The sequence below is a fragment of the Protopterus annectens genome, chromosome 8.part0, assembly GCF_019279795.1.
Source record: "Protopterus annectens isolate FY-2018-M chromosome 8.part0, PAN1.0, whole genome shotgun sequence".
Classification (NCBI taxonomy): domain Eukaryota; kingdom Metazoa; phylum Chordata; order Ceratodontiformes; family Protopteridae; genus Protopterus; species Protopterus annectens.
This window is the reverse complement of record NC_056741.1, coordinates 955,912,963-955,934,284: the sequence shown is the minus strand read 5'-3', so window position 1 is coordinate 955,934,284 and position 21,322 is coordinate 955,912,963. Positions and strand designations below refer to the sequence as shown.

At 36.6% G+C, this 21,322-nt stretch overlaps 1 protein-coding gene across 7 annotated transcripts in view; it reads right to left on the bottom strand.

Annotated features, from left to right (window-relative positions):
• MAG (myelin associated glycoprotein) overlaps nucleotides 1-21,322 on the bottom strand; it is a 2,406,588-nt gene that overhangs the window by 700,175 nt on the left and 1,685,091 nt on the right. For all 7 annotated transcript variants that reach the window (XM_044080483.1, XM_044080481.1, XM_044080485.1 and 4 more), the window contains one exon: nucleotides 10,394-10,765. In XM_044080483.1, the coding sequence (XP_043936418.1) occupies nucleotides 10,394-10,765 (372 nt within the window). The remainder of the gene's footprint in view (nucleotides 1-10,393; nucleotides 10,766-21,322) is intronic.

Here is a 21,322-nt window from a genome sequence, read left to right as displayed (position 1 = left end):
ATAGTTATTAGGGCTGTAATGGCAGCTTCTCACAGAATAAATCAGGGTTATATAATTTGCATTTTTCTCATGAAAATGAAGTCTGTAACCAGGAAATTACCAAGAAGTATTAAGATTTAGATTTAAATAACTTGAGGCAAAACTAGAGAGGTCCCAGAAAACAGGGACAGGTCACAGCAGTGTGTTTAGGCAGGATCCCACTGATTATTTCATATGGTATTTCATATATATTATACAAAATATAAGTAGAAGTAAGTCGAAATATCCCCGTATTTTATTTCATGTTTAACTAATTGCTCATATCTGTACAAGGCATGTTTTAATTATGTAAATTGTATTTTGCACTGCTTACTGCATTGTTTCCTGGCTAGTGTGCCCTGATTATAAGGTACATCATAGGATGTTTGTTTTGGAGTTCACCGATTTTATTGCCTATATAACTTTCATTCCTCCATTTGCAGAATGTGTAATGCTATCTTCATAAGGCTGGAACAAATGGGAAAATGTGGAACTCATACTAACAACCTAACAAGACTGTCATCTAAAACCTCACAAAAAGTTAACCAAATTGCTTAATATAAAGAAAAAGTCTTTGAGAAATTAATTATTCAGTTTTGTTTACCATGTAAATTAAAAAAAAAGATCTTAACATGAGTCCCACAGTCTTTTTGATGTGTCAGAGCGAGGAACAGGGTTATTAGACTCAAAATGTGTAACAGACTCACACTGACACACTTGACAGGTCTGAGAATCAGTTGACTTAAAGTCTTCACTCTACACCCTTCCTTTTTTTCAGGTTAAGCCTTTTAAGTAGCCTTGTATTTTAGGCTGTCATTTATTCCATACTAGAGAATATCTAGACAATCATGCATGCCATTTTTTAATGTAGTCAGCCTACTCATGACAGTCATGTAATAGTTATTTTCTTCTGTTTTAGGGTCAACTTCATATTGCAATACTCAGGGGATACAAGCAACTTCCTATAGCAAGCATTGTAAAGTAAGTTTTCTGTTTTCCTGCTGTGACGACTGTGCCCTGGCCCAGCAATCAAGGACCTCAATCCTCACCACTAACATCAGGGAGGTTGTCTCATAGAAGAGAAAAGGATAAACTAATACACACAGTAAAGTACAATTTCCCTTAAGTGAACACAGAGATCACAGTCAGTCTGGGGCTGTTTGCTCTCTTGCTCACCATGTCCCCAATAAGACTCACCACTGGCACAGCTAAAGGCTCCAGGTCTCAGCCTAGCTGGGCAAGCTAAAACCTCCAGTACCCACTCTGTCCAACCAGTGCTTCATGTCCCTGCCCAAGTAGCTGACACAACACACACACACTTTGAGATAAGTATTCATGCTACTTCACAGACATTCCTGGGAAAGGCTGACACAGATTCTCCAGCTGTGCCCCTTTACTCAGACTATACGGAAGTAATTACTGCCACCACCCAACTAATAATATCAGCTACTAAAAGGCCCTTAAAAGGGTGCCCAATTATTACTGTGCAATATTATTATCCAATGGTAGTATGACTAACAGTCAAGGCTTACTTTAGAGTGGCCTATTACAATAACCTCTATAAATATGCAATGCACTCTAGAGCTTATCTCTATACAAACCAGTCACAGGTAGAAGGTTTTAAAAATATTTAATAATAAATAATTAAAACACAAGACAAAACTACTACACCACAGAGATATCTAAGAGTTCAGAGATCACAAAGAAACTTAAAATAATACAGTAGGACAGGTCTGATTTCAAAGAGAAATACCTAATTAATCTTTACTAGCTTTAACTATTCCTACAAGAAATCACAGTGCTAAAACTTATATGTGAGCACAAGGCAGAGTGCTGATAAGTTGGTAATCAAGATCAAAATGCTCCCAGTCTCTTGTGAGAAATAGTATTTAAACATTACTAACAAACATGTCTCTAAGGCCCTTCCCAAATTACATCATTTTTGACACTTAGGATTTCCCAGTATTCATATTGCATCATCTTAATACCTGGTCTGAGTTCTCAGGCCACAAACTGCATTATTTAGCAATCTAATACCTACTCAGAAACTTACAACAATACAAGGCATTTCACATATACATTCTAGCAGAAACTAGAGCAATAAAGCACCTTCCACATCTAAATTCTGGTCATAAACTTTAGCCTTAAACAATAGGCATGAAACCTTCATCCAGATACACTGGAACTGACTTATAAAACATTAAAGAGATTCATACGATCTTTTCAATTTTACAAGACATATTTGAAATACTTGGCTTGGTTTTCCTTACAGCAGATGGCAATGTTGCAACAATATTGAAGTTCATATTTTACAGTGTTTTCTTACATTTAAAACACAAGCCTGTATTTTACATTTTTTTCTATTTGACTAGGCTGGCAACCTTCGCCTACCTCTCCCCAATTGTCACACCTGCATTTTCTTAATTTTCAGCAGGTAGCACAATTGGCCGTGGAATTTACATACATGCTAAAATGTTGTCATAAGAGCTACTGTTCCTTTTAGCTGGTTACAATAGCTCTTTTTATATATATAAATGTTATTTGACACACCTCTAATAAGTTAGCTTAATTTTCTGTCACAACTCACATATAGCAGAGCAGTCTATTTAGTTTATACCTTATATTATGGGTATATCAGTCTAACAGACATTTGTATCTGGGAGTGGTGGGTAGTCTCCAGTTTGTCTTCACCCTTTTGGAAGACAAATTCATTTTTTATTGTGTGTATATTTATGTGTGGGTAGTACAGGTCCATGATGAAAGACTTTCAGACTAGATGGGAGGTCATAGCTTCCCAAGCCAAGGCAGCATTTGAAGATCTTATGGCATCCAACCATCATCCCAGTCACAGTCCAGCAGGAGGTCTTGGTATGAGAAAGAGTGAGACAGAATTCAGAGCAAGCTGGGGACATCCTCTTTGAAGCACCTCTAGCTCAAAAGCATCCTAGATGCAAGGGTCATAGATGGAAGAACCCATTCCAGATGAGGTTGGGGTGACACTGACCATAGCAGAGAAATCATCTGCCTCCACAGGTGATGTCACTGATGCACAGTCAATTGGCGAAGACTCAGGTTCAGGGCAGGCAATGGAGGAATATTTGGACTTTCTTTTGAGACTCTTTTGGAAGGGAGCAGAACCAAGTTAAATGATTTGTTTATGAAGGGATTTCAGGCAACACAAGCTCAGTTACCAGGGGATGTTTCAGAATTCAATACAGCAAGCCACAGCCTTCCCACTTTCTTTCAAATAGTCCTATCAGTAATGTAATGAGTAATATGGAATCCTGATCTTGCTTTTTCTCCTGGCATGGCTATAATTTCTGGTATATCATCCACTATAAAAAGTAAGGTTTTAAAAGGGGAATATATAAACTTTTTTTATTTACTATATAGGTTAAAAGCAAAAAGGATCTCATGGTGTCTTTAGCAGTATTGAAGAAGAAGCATCTGGAAAAATCCAGAGCTTTGAACTGAGATAGCTGCATCTCTGGTTTCATTTGTTTTATGTCTGTAACTCAATAGGTACACCCCTACTATCTTATTTTAGTACTATCAAAGAAGGTCAACTTTTCAGTGGCAACATATCCTGGATGTGGTACAATCAAAAATGTATGAAGGTAAAAGCAGCCAACTCTTCCTTCAGATGGGAAAAAAGGCACATGGATATGTGGCTGGAAATTATGGTGAATAAGCCCGCACCATTCAGTTTAGTGAGTGCCAAAGATGCCCATATCAGATTTAAAGCATATTGGGCTTGCAGCAATGAGTTATGTGCTTGTCTTTGTGGTAAAGGCCACCCTATTTTCCAGATATTGTCTACACTGGCTCATACATTGAATAATACCTCCAGCTGCTTAGAATCTTTCTTTCTGGGGTTAAGTCTGATATGGGGACTTCATTTTGGGGTAAATGGCGAGGATCTTCCTTTCAAACCCTTTGCTGTAGATAAGTTCTGTGCATTCTCAATAAAAGTGAAGGTTATTTTAGCAGACTACCCCAGCACTCAGGTTAGGCAGGAGCTGACTTCCATTTTTTTTCTGTTGGTTTCCCCTTAAAATTGTCTCCATCCTCAAGTTTCAGCTTTTTCTAACCTTTATTTCATAAAAGGTCACCTGAAAATGCTCAAGGAACATATTAACAATGAAGTCACGGCTGACAGTGTCTTAGGTCCATTTCCTTCACCTCTTTTCGCACCTTTTCAAGTTTCTACCACGGACTTGGTGCCAAAGAAAACATCTGTGTGGTATAGGGTCATCCATCACCTTTCTTTTCCAGCAGTATCCTTCATGAATGACAGTATTAATGAGTAATTCTCAAGTAAAATGTTCAAGACAGAGTCTGCCTTTTGCCTGCTCTCTATCAAACAGGAATACTGGCCTTTTCTAGGGATGTACACTGAGGTCATGTTTTATTTTGACACAGCTATGCCCATGGACTGTTCTTGTCTACCTTTGACAAGTTTACTTCAGCTTTTCACTGGTCATGCAGCAAAGAGCTCTGGCACTGTCAGTGGTCCACAATCTGGACAATCTTTTGACAATTGTTAATGAAGCTGAAGGTACCATAGAAGGTCTAACATTTTTTTCTCAGCTGTGTCAAGAGGTGGGTGTCAAAAAGCAATAGAGAAGATCCAGCTAAATCGTTGGTTCTCCTGAATCTGGAGGTGGATATTGTTGCATCCACCATCAGGTTTCCGTCTACCAAATTCAATAAGTTACATGACCACACTGACAATTTTCTAATATAATAGGGATAAAAAGCCACATATATCCAGAACATGCAACTACCAGGCCTGCTTAATTTTGCCAGTAGAGTGGTGGCACAGGATAGAGCTTTTACCCATTCTGTAGCTAATCAAATTCAGAATGGTAGGCTGAAGCACCACTCGGCATGACTCACACACATTGAGTGAAAGAGGCTGTCCCAAAGTGGTGAGTTTTTAACAGATTACAATGGTATTGTTTACTGGCAGAGGGACTGGTTCTGGTCATCAGAATTGCATTTGTTTACTGACTTGGCTGGGTGATTCAAGATGGGGCCCATTTTCGAGGTCATTATTTTTCCTCTGCATGGCTGATTTCTTGATCTTCCATGCTTTTTTTAAGATATCATATTTTTAGAACTCATGCCTATTTAGGTAGCTATGTTTGTATGGCAGGGACAACTACAGGACAGAAGAAAAGTGTTCCATGGGATCATGTTATGTGATTGAATGTAATTTTGACAAACTCAAAAATAGTGAGTGCTGTTCTCTGAAATTACATTTAGTGAAAGTGGAGTTTGTCCATTGTTGTGTGACCTCAGAGTTGGTCTATATAAGTCTAGGTGGTGTGGGGGGTGTCCCCCACATAGGAGGTACTAGGGGGCTTGCGCCTTTGAAGAAAAAATGGGGAGTTGTTTGTCGAAGGTGATGTCTATGAATGTTTTTCATTTTTTTCCATTCATTGAACTTAACTTTGATGAGTTGACATGAATCCGTGTCCCAGTTGGATAACCATGAAATAGGTCAGGTGCTTTCCAGGAGAACCTCCAAGTTTAATTTATTGCAATCTTTATTACATCAGCTCACCTTTCACAGTTTGTGAATAAATTTGTCTTCTAAAGCATTATATACCCTAAGAGAAAAACAATGATGTAGCTGTTTGCCTTTCTTGTTTGCAGAACAACAGATTCAAGATATTGGTGCCAGAAGCCCAAGACTTGCCCACTCCCATTCTAGACATTTTAAGGTTGAATGGCAAAGTATAGCTGCCATGTTTGTACCACAATCATGATCCTCTAGCACTAAGTCTACAGATCATTGCTTCAGGCATTTTTCAATTCACTGGAGGAATACTGTTAGTGAAAAATAATTTGGTGCCTTTTACATATCTATCAGTATTCAGTCACCCTACAGGTACTGTTGCAGGGAGGCTGTCAAAACTCTCCACATTTATTTGACAGCCTTTAGTTTTGGGGTTGAGCTCTCCCATTTACCAGACTACACAGAGTACAAAGTTCTCACTGGTTTCCAGAATAGTGTTAGGCTGGTCCAGATTTGTAGGGTGAGCTGGTGATGGCTTGTGTCCCAGTCATACAAATTTGTTTTCCTGCCTTCTGGAAGGCATCCACAAAGTAATGCCAAATTACGACACGTTATTTAAGCAACTGTTGTTACTTGGATACATTGAAGAACTTTCTGCATTGGAGAATTGCTTTATGATCTTACCAGTGGGGAGGTCTACATTTTTGTCCATTACATATATTTTTGACTCCAATATTCCAAATTCATTCAGATGTTTAAGGGCCAGTTAATCAAATTGGTTTGGTATACCTTCATCCTTTAATGTCTTGTTTGTTGGGCAAAATACTGCTCAGACTCCATATATCAAACTCTTTGAATTAGTTTTTAAGGTCCCCCATGACAAGGCTGTGACTGTTTATTAATGTATTGCCATTTGTTTACTCCCACAGCATTTTGTAATCTTATTAAAAGAAATCTGAAAATGCAGAATAATCCAATATGTGGCATTTTACCTGTTTATTTTATTTCCATGGAGCTTCTTCTCTAGCCAGTAAAGGGCACTCTATCGAAGTTATTAAAATGGTGGGGCACAGTTCTTCCTCTGTCTTTTTGAAATACATAAGGCAACTTTGTCAACATATCAGTAATTTTAGTTTTCATCCCAGTTTTGGCTTGTGTGGTCAGTTCTGAGCATTTGTAATGCAAGCAGTGCAATTATAAGACCCAACGTCCACAACTTGGACTCAGACCCGTCTTATATAGAGGTAGTGTGGAAAGATTTTTCTGGATTGCACTGTATGCAGTTTTTAACTGTTCTGCATTCCATAATGTATTAGCTTGGCATCCCTCAACTAATATTGGTACACCTAGGAGGCAATGATATTAGACTCTTGCCTAAAAGACATTTACTGTATGAAATATTTAAAATGTTGGTCTTCATACAGAGTATTTGGCTTTGTACCATTGTATATTGGTCAGCCATAATCCCCAGGCTGCATCAGAACAGCATGTGATCTCTTACAGCTAAAGAGATTATGCAGACTTTGTGACAGGAGAGGATGGCTGTGAAAAGGTGGTGTGAAAAATAAAACTGTAGTTAGTGGGGTGAAAAATAAATGGATTACAGAATGGGACTAGCCTGGTGTACAGCATGAGTTGGGCCAGGGGTAAGAAAACAAAATAAATAAATAAATAAATAAAAACATTGAAAGAGCAAGACTTGAGACAAGAAATAAACACTTTCACTTTAAAAGATTCAACGTTGTTAAAAACAAGACAAGTGACAGAGTCTGCCAGCTGAGTTTCCAAGTCTTATTGTCTTATTACCTGATCTTCCATTCTCCTTGGATCCAATGCAGTAGAGGCCCCATGAGCAAGAATATGGCACCTCATGGAAGCAACATCAGAGAGATAAATATATTTATTTATTTATTTATTTATTTATTTATTTATTTATATTAGCCAGGAGAGAGAGATGACTGGAGCAATCCAGTGAGACAAAAATATAAACTGTTCAACAATTAAAATAACATAATAGAACAATTCTATAAATGTTTAGCATGCAGATTCAAATGACATACAAGCACAGAATTGACACTAACAGGTAAAAACAAAATGCGAGTATTGCATTATATTTGAATTTGATTCAAGCCAATAAAACATGATGCAGACAAATAACTCAAGAGAATTGAGGTATAAAAATGAAGAAACCTTAGAGGTGTTATGAAACTGCCACTGGGACTCTTTTTAGGGACCACATTGTAGCATATATCAGATCTATACATATTCACTGAAGTTTTACCGTCATCAATAGCTCAAAGTATAATACAGGAAGGGATGCACAAAGGTTGTAGAAGGAGCACAAGGAATTACCCTAAATTTATGAAGCAGGTACAAGTCTATTCTTTAGCCACATGTTCCTTCAAATTTTTAACTGAGAAAGGTTATCCAAAGCATTTTGTTATTTTCTGTAACTTGTTCCAGGAGTCAGGGAACCAGCTTATCAAGTGGTCTTTCCCATATTGTCAAAGAGAACTGGGGTCTTCTTAATTTGAGAGAGGAGTTTCAGGGTACAAGATGGGAGGATTCTTGTACTGGCAGTTTATTAGTAGGCAATATTTTTCATTAAATTACTTAAATGTGACTGTTAAGTAAGTTCTAGCAGAGACTGGGAGTCATTTAGCCTTTTTAGTGACATGCAGTGATGTTCACTTACATTTGATAAACAGATAAATCTGAAAATGTTCTACGGTATGGTTTGAAGCAAAGAGGTGTTATGATCTGCCACTGGGACAATAACAGGTAAAGAATATTCAAGCATATGTATAAGAGGTTTGGCAGCAATAGCCCAACATGCCTCAAGGATAAGTAAACTGGAAATGTCTTAAGCTGCTTTAAGCTGCCATACGGCATTGATTCTTGGCATGTTTATGGAAGGACAGTGTATTATCTAACAGAATACAAACTATGAAGGGCAGAGTAGAAAGATGACCTCCAGCCACGATGGCAAAAACAGGCAGCAGTAGCAAACTGGTGGAGTTCTAAATTGGTAGGTTAGGGCAATTGGAGGTCAACAGATTTTAAAAGAGAGAGAGGCTTCAGGCTGTTTTCACAAGGCAAAGGTTCCATGCCTCTGGCTATCTGCTAATGAAGATTTTTGGACTTGGATGCAATAAACTGAGTGAATACTCATTTGGATGCACTAAAGCGATTAAATAGTTCTGATAAACCTGAAGAATAACGCACATAAACTGAAATAAAGATGTGAAGGTGACTGAGAACTTGACAAGATGTTTAATGAATTATATATTCTTGGTCAAAAATGCAGAGGGTAGTTTGTTGTCTTTATGAAACTGGGGAGAGAAAGGAGGGAACAAAATGCAGTCATAGTACAGAGAATAATGTTGAAAGTAAAAGTAACAGTATTCTTCTCTAGGGTGGATAGTATCGGAAATTAATTTACTTCACTTAGCAGAACTGAATATGCACGACCTGGTATTTGAACCATCTTCCCCTCTCCCACCCTGAGCACCAAAAAGAATAGGCAGAGAAGTGTTAAAAATAAAAAAACACAATAATCATATAATATACTTAACCTAATACAAGCCTAGCGGCTGAACCATCAGATCTTAGACAAATAATAAACTAAAGATTCTGATGGTGTGTGTATATATATATATATATATATATATATATATATATATATATATATATATATATATATATATATATATATACACACATATATATATATATATATATATATATATATATATATATATATATATATATATAAACGAGAAATCTAAAATCTCTACCTTTTTCTTTTCAAACAATAATAACTTATAATCTCCTTATCTCTCAAACCATGAACAAGTGCATCAGCTTCATATATTGCAGTAATAAATATGCAATATCCTTTGCTCAGGAGAAATTATTCTTAGTATGTGAACATAAGGAACACCTGTGTCGTCAGTCTGTAACCTCAAGAATCCAATACTCTTAATGCAAAGAGGTTGACTTATTTCTGAATGCATTACACATGCACGCCTTTCTGTGTTTAATGGACTTCTACAGAAAAAAAAGTGTGGAGCAAGCACCGCGACCATTAGGTGGGCTGCTTAAACAAAAAAAATCTATTGTGAAACCTGGGACAATGGTGCATTAGCTCCATTAAACAGTAACTTTTATGTTAGGGACAGTCTTTTTTCAACTGATCAGGTATGTGCTAGTAATGAATGCAATTTTATAATTTTATAATTCAGTAATTAATACCTAACATCTCTTGAAGTAATTTGGCACTCTGAAATGTCACAAAAGGGACTTCTGTTTGAGATGTGTCATACTTGATATCCAGTCTATTGGTATGACATACAGGGATGTCTTTTGTAAGCCAGTTTCAACTCCTGTCATCTGGAAAGGATGAAGACCAGTACAGGTCTTTATGTTTTATTCCCTGTTTATATGTGTGTGTGTGTGTGTGTGTGTGTGTGTGTGTGTGTGTGTGTGTGTGTGTGTGTGTGTGTGTGTGTGTGTATGCATGCATGGCATTTTAGGTTGTACAGCTAAGAAACATTATTTTATTTCTGTCAACTTTAGCATTGTTTAAATCTTTCAGAATGAGTGAAGTTTATATTTGAATAATTTAGTTCAGGATCATTACCACCGAAGGAATCATATGGGATATAAAACCTTCGATTTCACATTCTAATTTTCTTAGAGATATTAACCTAGCTTACTATCCTAATACCTAAGATATATATTTGTTCTTCCTGAGATGAATGCTAATGAGTAACCAAGAGTGCACATATTCTGTTAATCAGACCATGATATATTCTTTTAAAAATGTTGACTATAAGTAGAAGCACTTACCTAGAACAAATAGCTCTGAATATTCAGCAAAGGTATAAATATTAGGCTTCCCCATGTCGACCCGGAAGTAATATTTTCCTTGATGGTCTTCATTGAGGTCACTTATCTGTAAAGTACAGTTCCTCTGTGCAAGTTCTCCAAGAAGGTGTGTTCTTCCCAGATAGTTTCTGTGTACAATTCCTGTTTTGGATTTAAAGACAACAGGAGGGTAATTGTTGGGGTAGGGGCTATTGAAATACCAAATCCCATGAATTCCAGCAGAAAGACTTGCTTCTGGCGGATAAGTGAAACTGCAGGGAATTACAACACATGAACCCTTTAGTGCGGAGATTGTCTGAGGCATCTCTGCTTTCCATGTCTTACACAAAACACCTGTTAGAAAAATATAAAGAAATGTGTTAATAGTATAAGTAACTATTTCCTGGTCAGCACATGGAAATATGTCAATGAATAGCATGATATATAAAAATGCGCAGGTTCTAATACTACTTCAATTATTGATTCCTTTACAATAATGCAGCATTCAACCCACTATAATGCATAAAATTCTATGTAAACTGCCACTGAATATATAAAAATAAAAAATAAATAAATGAATGTGTTTTCTCCTAAATATATTAAAACAACAATGTATTTAAATAGCTTTTTAAAATGTAATATGATGTCTGCAATTAGCACACAATATTTCATTATGTTATGTACAATTTCATCAAGTTGCTTGAATCATATTCCTTAAACGTGGCACTGATGCCCACTTTTTCCTCTGCTCTTTCATTTATTTGTACATAACTACTGTTTTCCAAACAGTATAGTGTATCAGAGCTGCATGCCTTGCCTGTTTTCCATATCAGATGATTTACATACACGCAACCTTCTAAGACGTTACTCATACCCCTGGCTATAGATTATGTTAATAATTTAGGTAAATGTGGAATACAGACTTCCACCAACATAATTTCTCTTCTTCATATTGGTTAAAAGAACTGTTTACAGTGTTCAAGATGCAACCTTAACTATTGTCTTATAGAATATAAGGGTAATAACTTCTCTGGCATCCATGAACAGTGCTACTCTGTTACATTTAGGAATTTTTAATACATGCTACTTTAATGTTTCTTTCTCCTTATCACATCACATTGAATTTCCACTGTTATCATGCACAGCATGATAATGTAATTTCTAGGTCATTGGCGGAATATCATACCTGAATGACAGAGTGGTAATGTGAGCAGTGGAATTCAGACTAGGGCAAAACCTTGTGACTGGTACCTGTCCAGTGCCTCCCTAAATGTTCATATCTCAGCAATCCCATGTATTTATGCAGGGACAGCTAAAATGTTCAGCAGTGTTTGCCATTTCTGTCACACCTGTTGAAATATTCCACCCAATCTCCAAACTGGAAGTAAATCAAGTCAAAACCCCCAACAACTTTTGAATCATGAACTCTAAAGTCTGAGATGATCAATAGTAGTTTGAAATACTGAGTCCTGTAATACTGAGACTGAGATGGCCATTTCTTGGAATAGTCCCTTTTCTCTGAGGTATACTAATCTCAGAGTTAATATATATATAAATTTGGAGGGTGCATCTTGCATTATCTCCGTATCCTCTGAGACAGTAATGATCTTTGCTAGTTTTAGGTCGCCTGATATTGACTAACACCCCCCTTACTTAAGAGATATCTGTTAAAAGTAGAAGCATTAAATGGAATTGTACTTGGCAATAAACTGTACAGACTTCCTTTCATCAAACTTCTTATGATTCTCATATATTTGACATTTGACAGACTGCATGCATGTGCTTAATCTTTTTTTTCAATTAAAGCTTACAGATTTATTGTAAAACATTATGCGTTTTTACCATTAAAAATGCCATACTTGTCATTGTTGCATGTTTTACTTAAGTCATGGTATATTAGGCCAACTTGCAGACCCTGCTGAACAGTTTGTGACAAGTCATGCTGAAACTGGCAATCTGTGTCACAGAGAATACAATTTACAAAGCCATGCTTGTTCATAAGTTCATAAGCAACTGCTAGGCATGTTTTCCGTGACACTACTGAGGTACCTCATCCAATCTCACAATTGCACAGAACCACTTCCTGGTTAAGTGACTTGCTCAGTGTCAGAAAGCAGGCAAATAAAGGCTGAGGGGATCAAACCTTGTACCACAGGAAGCAACTCATTAACAGGTCTTGACAGAAATTTTTGTAGCTTTTCTATACTCAGTGCATTAAACTTGATCAGCCTGTCAATTAGATGTTTTTTTTCTGTTTAATTTATATTTTTCCTTGACTTGCAGGTAAACATTATGAGTGGCCTGCAGTTATTTGGCATAGTTTTTTCTCTGTGAAAATATTGAAATGAAGATGTTAGTTCTGTCATAGATATGTCTACCAAGTCCTTCTGAATTTTGACAAGGTTAGTTATCTGCCCTTAAAGAATACATCATATCTCTTACATATTCTTCAATACTTTGTGAAAAATAATATTAAACCTACAAATTATATCCAGTTATGCGTGTTATCTTCAGAACCTTTGGTGAACCACTATGCTATGTGAAAGAACTGATATGACTGTAGAATAGTGGCATGAGCTGGAATGACTGGAAGAAACTGGAATGAGACTGGAATGAATGTCTTTATTTGTTAATTACCCAGAACTGTACTGTACAGTTGTCAGTCTCTCCTTTATGGGCCATATCTTCTTGTACCTTTCAGAATAAAGTCTGCAAACACTGTAGTTTGGTTAAGCACGCTTTATTATATACAGTGGTAGCATGTCAACAATATCTGAATACTGTCTTCAGTAGCAGTGCTCTGCATTTATATTCTTCATATTCATTTCCTCCTTTGTAGTATAATTAATATTTGGAAATGCTGGATATTTGACCTGACTTCTGCAATCATACCCAAGTGTCTGTACTGCCTTCTGAGGATTGCACTGGTATGACTATCTGCATATCAGTCCAACATGAACTAACTTACAAAGACATGCATCTGGAGTGTTTCTCCCCAGGCCTTCGCTGAAAATTGGCTTTGTTCCAAGTCGGACTTTCCCAGTAAACAAATAAATAAATAAATAAACTTAACTAATTGTCTCTGAAGTATATCCTAACAATACCAAAGCCCTGTACATTTCTACATGCCTCTCTACCCTTGGTTACCAAGCCTTGTAGCATTCAAGCAAGATCTGTTTGCACTCAAATGTACTGCACATTCAGTTCTTATCAGTATTCTTGACTGAAGGTTATTTTGACTGATTAAAAATGCATTTACTGAAACTGCATGCAAACTGTGAAGCCTGCTTTAATACGGCTTCATTTCTAGACTTAATGCAAGCAGAATACTGTATTTTTGACTAACATGATCTTACACACTGAAAGAACTAAAAGTCGGCATTCCCTGTTATAGTCTCATGAAATCGAACATCAAATGTATTTTCTTCCTGTCATTTATATTTTTGTTTATTTATTTATTTATTTAACATCTGTTTACCAGAGAAGTCTGAATGGGCAAGTTTGCGAATTTTCAGCTGAGGCCCAGGGAGAAAAGCTCCACATAATAAGATAACAGTCAGTATTTTAAACAATAATGACACAATCAGAGAAATGATAGTAATAAATCACATGGTAACACATATTATCACAGTTCAAGTTTGTAATATAGCTAACAGGATCACATAGTAAACACACATTTTGGCAGTTACACTTAGTAACAAAAAAAAAAAAACATACAGTGAAGTAGTGTCTCAGAGATACAATGGCTTAATATACAATGAAGTAATGTTTAAGATATGCCAGTTTAGTACTGTAAATTGTTATGCTTAATGTTTTTGTACTTAGAATCACATAAGATCAGTAAGCAGATAGAGATTTATTAAAAGTGGAGAGCAGGGGGGGAGAGAGGGCGAGGCTGGGAGTAAGTAAGGTATTCAGTAAGCACAGAGATATAGTGAAAGTGGAGAATAGGAAGAGAGAGGGTGAGGCTGGGAGTAAGTAAGGTATTCAGTAAGCACAGAGATATAGTGAAAGTGGAGAGTAAGGGGAGAGAGGGTGAGGAGGGGAGTAAGTAAGGTATTCAGTAAGCACAGAGATATAGTGAAAGTGGAGAGTAGGGGGAGAGAGGGTGAGGAGGGGAGTAAGTAAGGTATTCAGTAAGCACAGAGATATAGTGAAATTGGAGAGTAGGGGGAGAGAGGGTGAGGAGGGGAGTAAGGTATTCAGTAAGCACAGAGATATAGTGAAATTGGAGAGTAGGGGGAGAGAGGGTGAGGAGGGGAGTAAGTAAGGTATTCAGTAAGCACAGAGATATAGTGAAATTGGAGAGTAGGGGGAGAGAGGGTGAGGAGGGGAGTAAGTAAGGTATTCAGTAAGCACAGAGATATAGTGAAAGTGGAGAATAGGAAGAGAGAGGGTGAGGAGGGGAATAAGTAAGGTATTCAGTAAGCACAGAGATATAGTGAAAGAGTAATGGGAGAGAGGAGGAGAGGGGGGGGTAAGGTATTCAGTAAGCACAGAGATATAGTGAAATTGGAGAATAGGAAGAGAGAGGGTGAGAAGGGGAGAAATGGGTTCAGCCTGTTGAGGAGAAGGAGCATAACCAGATGTCATTTATGTGGGACTTTAGCAGTTTTTTTAATTGCTTTTGGTTTGCTGTGTTTAGTATGTTCTGAGGGGTGGAGTTCCATGATTTAGTTACGTAGTTAGAATATAGTGAGTCTTCAAAGCTGTTGTTGGATTTTGTAATTTCAAGTAATTTTTCTGAGGATCTTAGAGTCCTGCTGTTGAGGTGGATTTTACTAGGTCCTGTAGGGATGGACATTTATTGGGTAGTTAAACTATGGAATGGGCTATGGTAAGTTGGTTTAAGGTTAGTAGGTTGGGCAGCTCTAGTCATTTGAGTTGTTTCAGAGTAAGACAATAATGGCTTCTGTGGGGCAGGTTAGAAGCAAATCTGGCTATCTTGTGGTAGCATGATTCAAGTTTGCTTAAGTCTTATTTTTTGTGATTAGTAAATATAGGGGAGACATAGAGTAAAGAGGATAGTAGGTGGGTCCTAGAGTTAGCTTGTCTGGAAGAGTTTGTAAAGAAAGGTTTTATTCTGTTAAGGGAACCTAACTTAATGTGGGCCTTTTTGATGGCATGAGATATATGTTTGTCAAATTTTAGCTTATTATCTCGAAAGATATCTAGTAGCTTGGTTTCTGAGGTGGGTTTGATTAGAGTGTGATTGGATGAGGTGAGTTTAAAGTCATGGTGGAGGGAGTTTGTTTTGTGACATTGGTTAGGGAACAACATTTGTTTGGTTTTGTTGGGATTAAGGATGAGCTCGTATTTTTCTAAGAAAGACTTGATGGCAGTAAAAGATTTTTGAATATTGCAATTGTTTTAGGGTTGGTGCAGAGCAGATGACAGTGGAGTCATCTGCATGTTGTATGATGGAAGCAAGGTTTGTAGATTATTGGTCAGAACTGTGAAGAGCAGAGGCCCGAGAATTGAGTCTAGTGGAACACCTACTGTAATAGGAAGTAGGGAGTAGAGGTCATTGTGCCATTTGACTGACTGACAGTGGTCAGATAGATAATTTTGGAACCAAATGAGAGGGTTTTTTAGATATGTCAAGTGATACAAGCTCATGTAAGAGTTGTCCATGGGACACTGTGTCAAATGCCTTTGACATGTCATGTAATATTGAGACAACCATTTGGCCATTTTTTTAAAGTTGGTTAACAGTAATGGTAAATATGAGGAGTGCAGTAGTGGTACTATGCCCTGGTCGAAATCCATGTTGTGCATTTTGCAAAGGAGTTTATTGGATAGTAGATGTTGCATCAGTTGAGAGTGGATGCACTTTTCTAAGATTTTAGAAAGAGGGGGTAGTGTAGATATTGGCCTATAGTTAGATAGTTCTAGTGAGGAGCCTCCTTTGTGGAGTGGAATTAAATAAGAGGTTTTCCAGATTTTAGTAACATACTGTTTGGTGATAGAGCTATTGGCCAGTATTGAAACTAGGTAGCAGGTGACATGGGCTGCTAATCTGAGATAGCTGTTCGGCTTTCAGTCGGCTTAGCAATTTCTTTGTTGTACTTGTTTGGACAGGTTTAAGAAAGAGTGAGGTTGGTGAGTCAGCAATAGTAGGGAGGGTGATTTGTTGAAGGCTATTTTTGTTTTTTATGAGTGACAGGATGGATTTTATAAAAAATGAGTTAAAGTGGGATGCAATGCTTTCTTTTGAGTTTTTGATATTTGGGGATGGGGTAGGGGTGTGGCCTGGATGGATCATCTGATTGATGGAAGCCCAGAATTTTTTTGGGGTGTTTTGATGCTTGGACTGAATGTTTGTATAGTACAGATTTTTTCAGCTCTGATTTGCTTTTGCAGACATTTCTTAGGTGGCGGTAGTTGTCTAGGGAAGGTTTTGATTTGTTGGTTATATGTTGATACCAGAGTTTATCTTTCTTTTAGTAACTGTTTGGTTTCTTTAGAGAGCCATGGGCAGTTGTTAGTTTTTGTTCTAATGTATCATATTGGGACAAGTATGTTTAGAACATCTAGAAATATGTTATTGAAATAAACAACTGCTGCATCTAGTGAGAGGTATTTTAATGGGGATAAGTTACAGCTTAGAAGTATTCATTTAAAGGTGTCTATGGAGAAATTTTTTGTATTACGTATTTGTTTATATGATGTTGGTTTTGTGGGTGAGCTATAGTGTCTTAGAAAGAAGGTTAGTAGGTGGTCACCTAGACTGTCAGGTAGACAGCCTGAAAGATGGATTAGCAAGGGTTTATTAGTCAGGGTCCAGTTGAGAATGGATTGTTTGCTGTTGGTTTTGTCAATTCTAGTGGGTAAATGAATCAATTGGGTGAAACCATGTAGGCTGATATGGTTTGAGGGGTTATCTGATGATTAGTTTTTTTGTGTATTGAAATTGCCAACTAGTATAGTTTCTTGGCTAAATGTGGCTGAGGCCCATGAGAAAAGGTTTTCTATTGTGGAAGGGTTATTTGGTGGTATGCATACAGCTAGTAAGACGATATGTTTCCTTTTATTGATATTTTTAGATGTGATGATGAGTTCTGTGTTATCTATATTTGGGATGTTTATCTGCAGCTTTTTGAATTTAAGAATGTCTTGATATAGAATTGCTACTCCTCCATATTTACGTATTTCCAAAAATTCTATAATGCTATAACAATATACATATTGTTTAATCAGATTTATTTTGCATAAAGTTACTTTTTTGTGTCTTCTTTTAAAAGGGCCTATGCCAGTGGAATTAAAAAATAATGCTAAATAAATACATGAGCCAATAAATGAATGAATAAAATCCCTGCCAGGACTGCACTGAGCTGAGAAATCATCTGTCTTAACCCAGAAAGGTGACTACATTTGGTGTAATACTGTAGGTGTCAACATATCTTTCAGAATGCCACTTATATGTAGTCATTGAACTGAATCACTCACATCTTATCTTGTGTTAAATGTTTAACTACTCTTTTGCCTGCTTTCTAAACCCCCTATACTTGCAATCAATCTTTTTTTTATTTCAGTTTCCCTATATATTTTCCTGTATTTTACATATGTATATAACTTTTCAAAGAGTCATTTGTAAATGCTTAGACCTCCTGCCAACCAGGTGGGATTTAAAATTTGTTAGGTGACTTTGTGGTAGAACAGAAATATATTCAACTGTGTCAAGGGGTGGTTCTGTAAGTTGGACTTGCTTTTGGGAAGAAGGTGGTGATAAAGTGGTGATTTAAACTATAAAACAAAAACATAGTTTTCTCAGAAAGTGTAAAGTTTAAATCTACTTTTGTTTTCTAGAATTCTTGATCTGTAACATATAATATTACATTCAGGATTATCATTGTACCTTTCAGTGTTCACCTCTTTCTTCCATTAACCTTTTGTTTGACCCTCATAATTTGTTCATTATCTGTTCATTACTATTACCTTATTCAGTACCCTCCTCTGGCCAGCAAATGTCTAATTTTTCTGAATACCCCTATAAATGCATTTTGCACCCTCCTACTCCTCAGCCCTTGCTATACCCTACAGTATTTCTATTTAAATTGCATATAAGCTTTATGAAATAAGATTCTTCATTGCCTTCCTTTGTCTGCTACATCTCTTTTTCACCCCTTTTAAAGCAAAAAGACATTCAACAAAGTTGTCTATACCTTTAACTAGAATTATACAAAAACAATCACACATGTGAAATAAAATAAAAAGTCAAGTCAAACATACAATGTATTGACTGCCATATTGTTATTAGTCACATTTTTTATCTTAACCTGCAACCCACTCATAGCCACATACCACATATGAGTGTATTTCCCTGTTCTTTAAACTAATCCCTGTCTTTTAAAATTAATTATGTGAAGCAGTATTATTCAGATATAGCAAAATTACTCAGGAGTTTTCACTGGGCATCATTATGTTCGAAACATTTCTAGCATGATAACATCTTCTGGTCCACTCCTAATTATCTGACCCTACATTGCTGTTCTTACTGAAAGGAGAGCTGAGCCATTTCTGTTCTGATACTTTCTCCTCTCATATGATTACCTGGTACTGCAGTAGGTTCTGTAGCCATTCCTGAAATTTAACCTAACACTTTGTGGCCCATACTTAACTGGGTTGTGCTAGAGTGCTGCTAATAATACTACCAAAAGTTGAACCAGCTTTGTTTTGATAACAGCTGCTGTCTACCCATTTGCCTTCTGTTTAGATATTATGAAGAGCTACATCCAATTTTACAAAAAACTGAAATAGAGTAAGCTTAAGGATTCCTCCTAACCCTTTACCTATTTACTTCTCAGTACACTTTTCCCACTGACACCACTAACTGCTGTATTCCTTCTCAGTTAGAACTACACAGTTTGGCAAATATTATGTCTGGGTATTGTGACCCAACAAAAACATGCTTTGTTGAAATTGATCAGAAACTGCCTTTCTTCTTCCCTCCACTATGCAGTGGCAATGGAGCTGATTACTTTAAAAGAATTGTTGCTAGGGGTGCATGCCTTTGCATCAAGATACATGACAACCTTTACCCCTTACATGGAAACAAGGTTTTATAATTGATTGAATCCAGCTTTCATCACTTGTATCACTAGTCAAAATTGTATATGGATAACTCTACTTGACACAACTTGTAAGGGCCCATTCAGCCTAATACTTTCTAACCCAGTGATAAATCAGCTGGTGTTAACACGATCCCATTAAGATATTACTGACCTTCTTTGTTGGTTTAATTTGCTTGCATTTCAAACAAAGCAAGACTAATATTTATGGCTGCTTATAATAGCCTTAAAAAAATATTCCATCTACAGTTATTTGAACCCATCATTCAGTTATATTTTTCCTGATGGCATAGACAGCTGAACCTAATCTTTATGCCATGCATTTCCTGTTTAAATACAGATTAAGCATATGTCCATCTGAATCCCTTTTTTAGGAACACAGGCTTGAGACCATGAGTTTCATAGGTCCTGCTGTTTCATTATCATGCTGAGTATAAGTATATGTCTGGTTTTCCCAGAAATTAGGTTTGCCACCTTTTCAGCTAACCAAAGTAGGATACTTTTTTTTTTAGTGAAATGTTTACTTTTGCGGAACTGTCTAACACTCTATCAATGCAATTCAACTAGAAACACAAACATTTGCTGTTAGAGAATATTTATTGTTCAAGGTTTTATGTCATCTTACAATGTTCCATATATTATATCACAGATTAATAAAATATTCAAACAAAAGTTAGGAAGTATTTTTCTACTGAAATATAAGTGTTGATGTAATTTATAGGATATAATTGCAAAGATTTGCTCTGCCCTGAGAAAACAAACGGCAGCAGCAAACTAAGCAATAGTGAACTCCATGCATATTCATTTATGACAGTTCAGAACGCAAGGTGAGAACCACATTTACTTTTTTTCTCCCTTATTATCTTTTGCTTTATTTAATTACAATGGCCATTCCCAACAGTGTATTTCAGGCACATGGAACAGGACAGGAAAACACTTGTTTTCTTCTGGCAAATGAAATGAGAACTTTGTACATATTCCTGAACCAGAAGACATTTGCTGCAGTAGCAGCATAGAGACTTATAAAACGAAAGAAGGACTAAAAATGTTTATCTTTGCAAACCTCTGAGAATCTGTTCGCAAAAATTGATGCTTTTACAACAGAATTTTACATACCTTTGTACTCTAAGCATTGTGTATATGACTTGAGAGGGGCAATTACAGGCCTCACAGAACCATCCAATCCCTATAGCTTCTTTACCACAATATGCTTACTCTAGCTTGTTTCAACTTACATGCGTTGTAATGTTTATTTTTACTTATAGATACTTTTGTAACCTTTTTGATATTAACAAGAATAAATAAGACACAACTTAAATATATACACGTGTTATACTGTTATAAAAGAAGCAGGGAAAAACAAATTATAAGTAAAGTTTTCTGAGTACTTTGTAACCAAAATAATTGCAGCTAATGAAACACTAATATAAGTTTCTAGAAAGGCAGGTAATGATTGCCTGACTTAATTTTAGAAGGAGGTACTAAAAATCCTTGATCCACGCCAAGTAAACATGCCCTTCTATCGTTCTTATTCAGAGCTGTTGACAGATAGCTGATTCCACATGGTTAGTTGCTGAAAACTGTTACCAAACTAAAACAGCATGTACCAAAATGCGAATATTTTTGTTTTTTCAGTAGTACAGAATTACACTTCAGTAGTGACTACTGAGGTCAGCAAACTTTTTTCTTGTCTACAGAGAAATGCTTTAACTGAAACTTCAGCAGATAGTGCAGATGAAGTGCAAATCCATTCATACTGAGCTCTTGTTAGTTACACTGGCCTTGAAGTAACGCAAGCATTTCTCTTACACGATTAAATGTTTTCCATCACATTATTTAA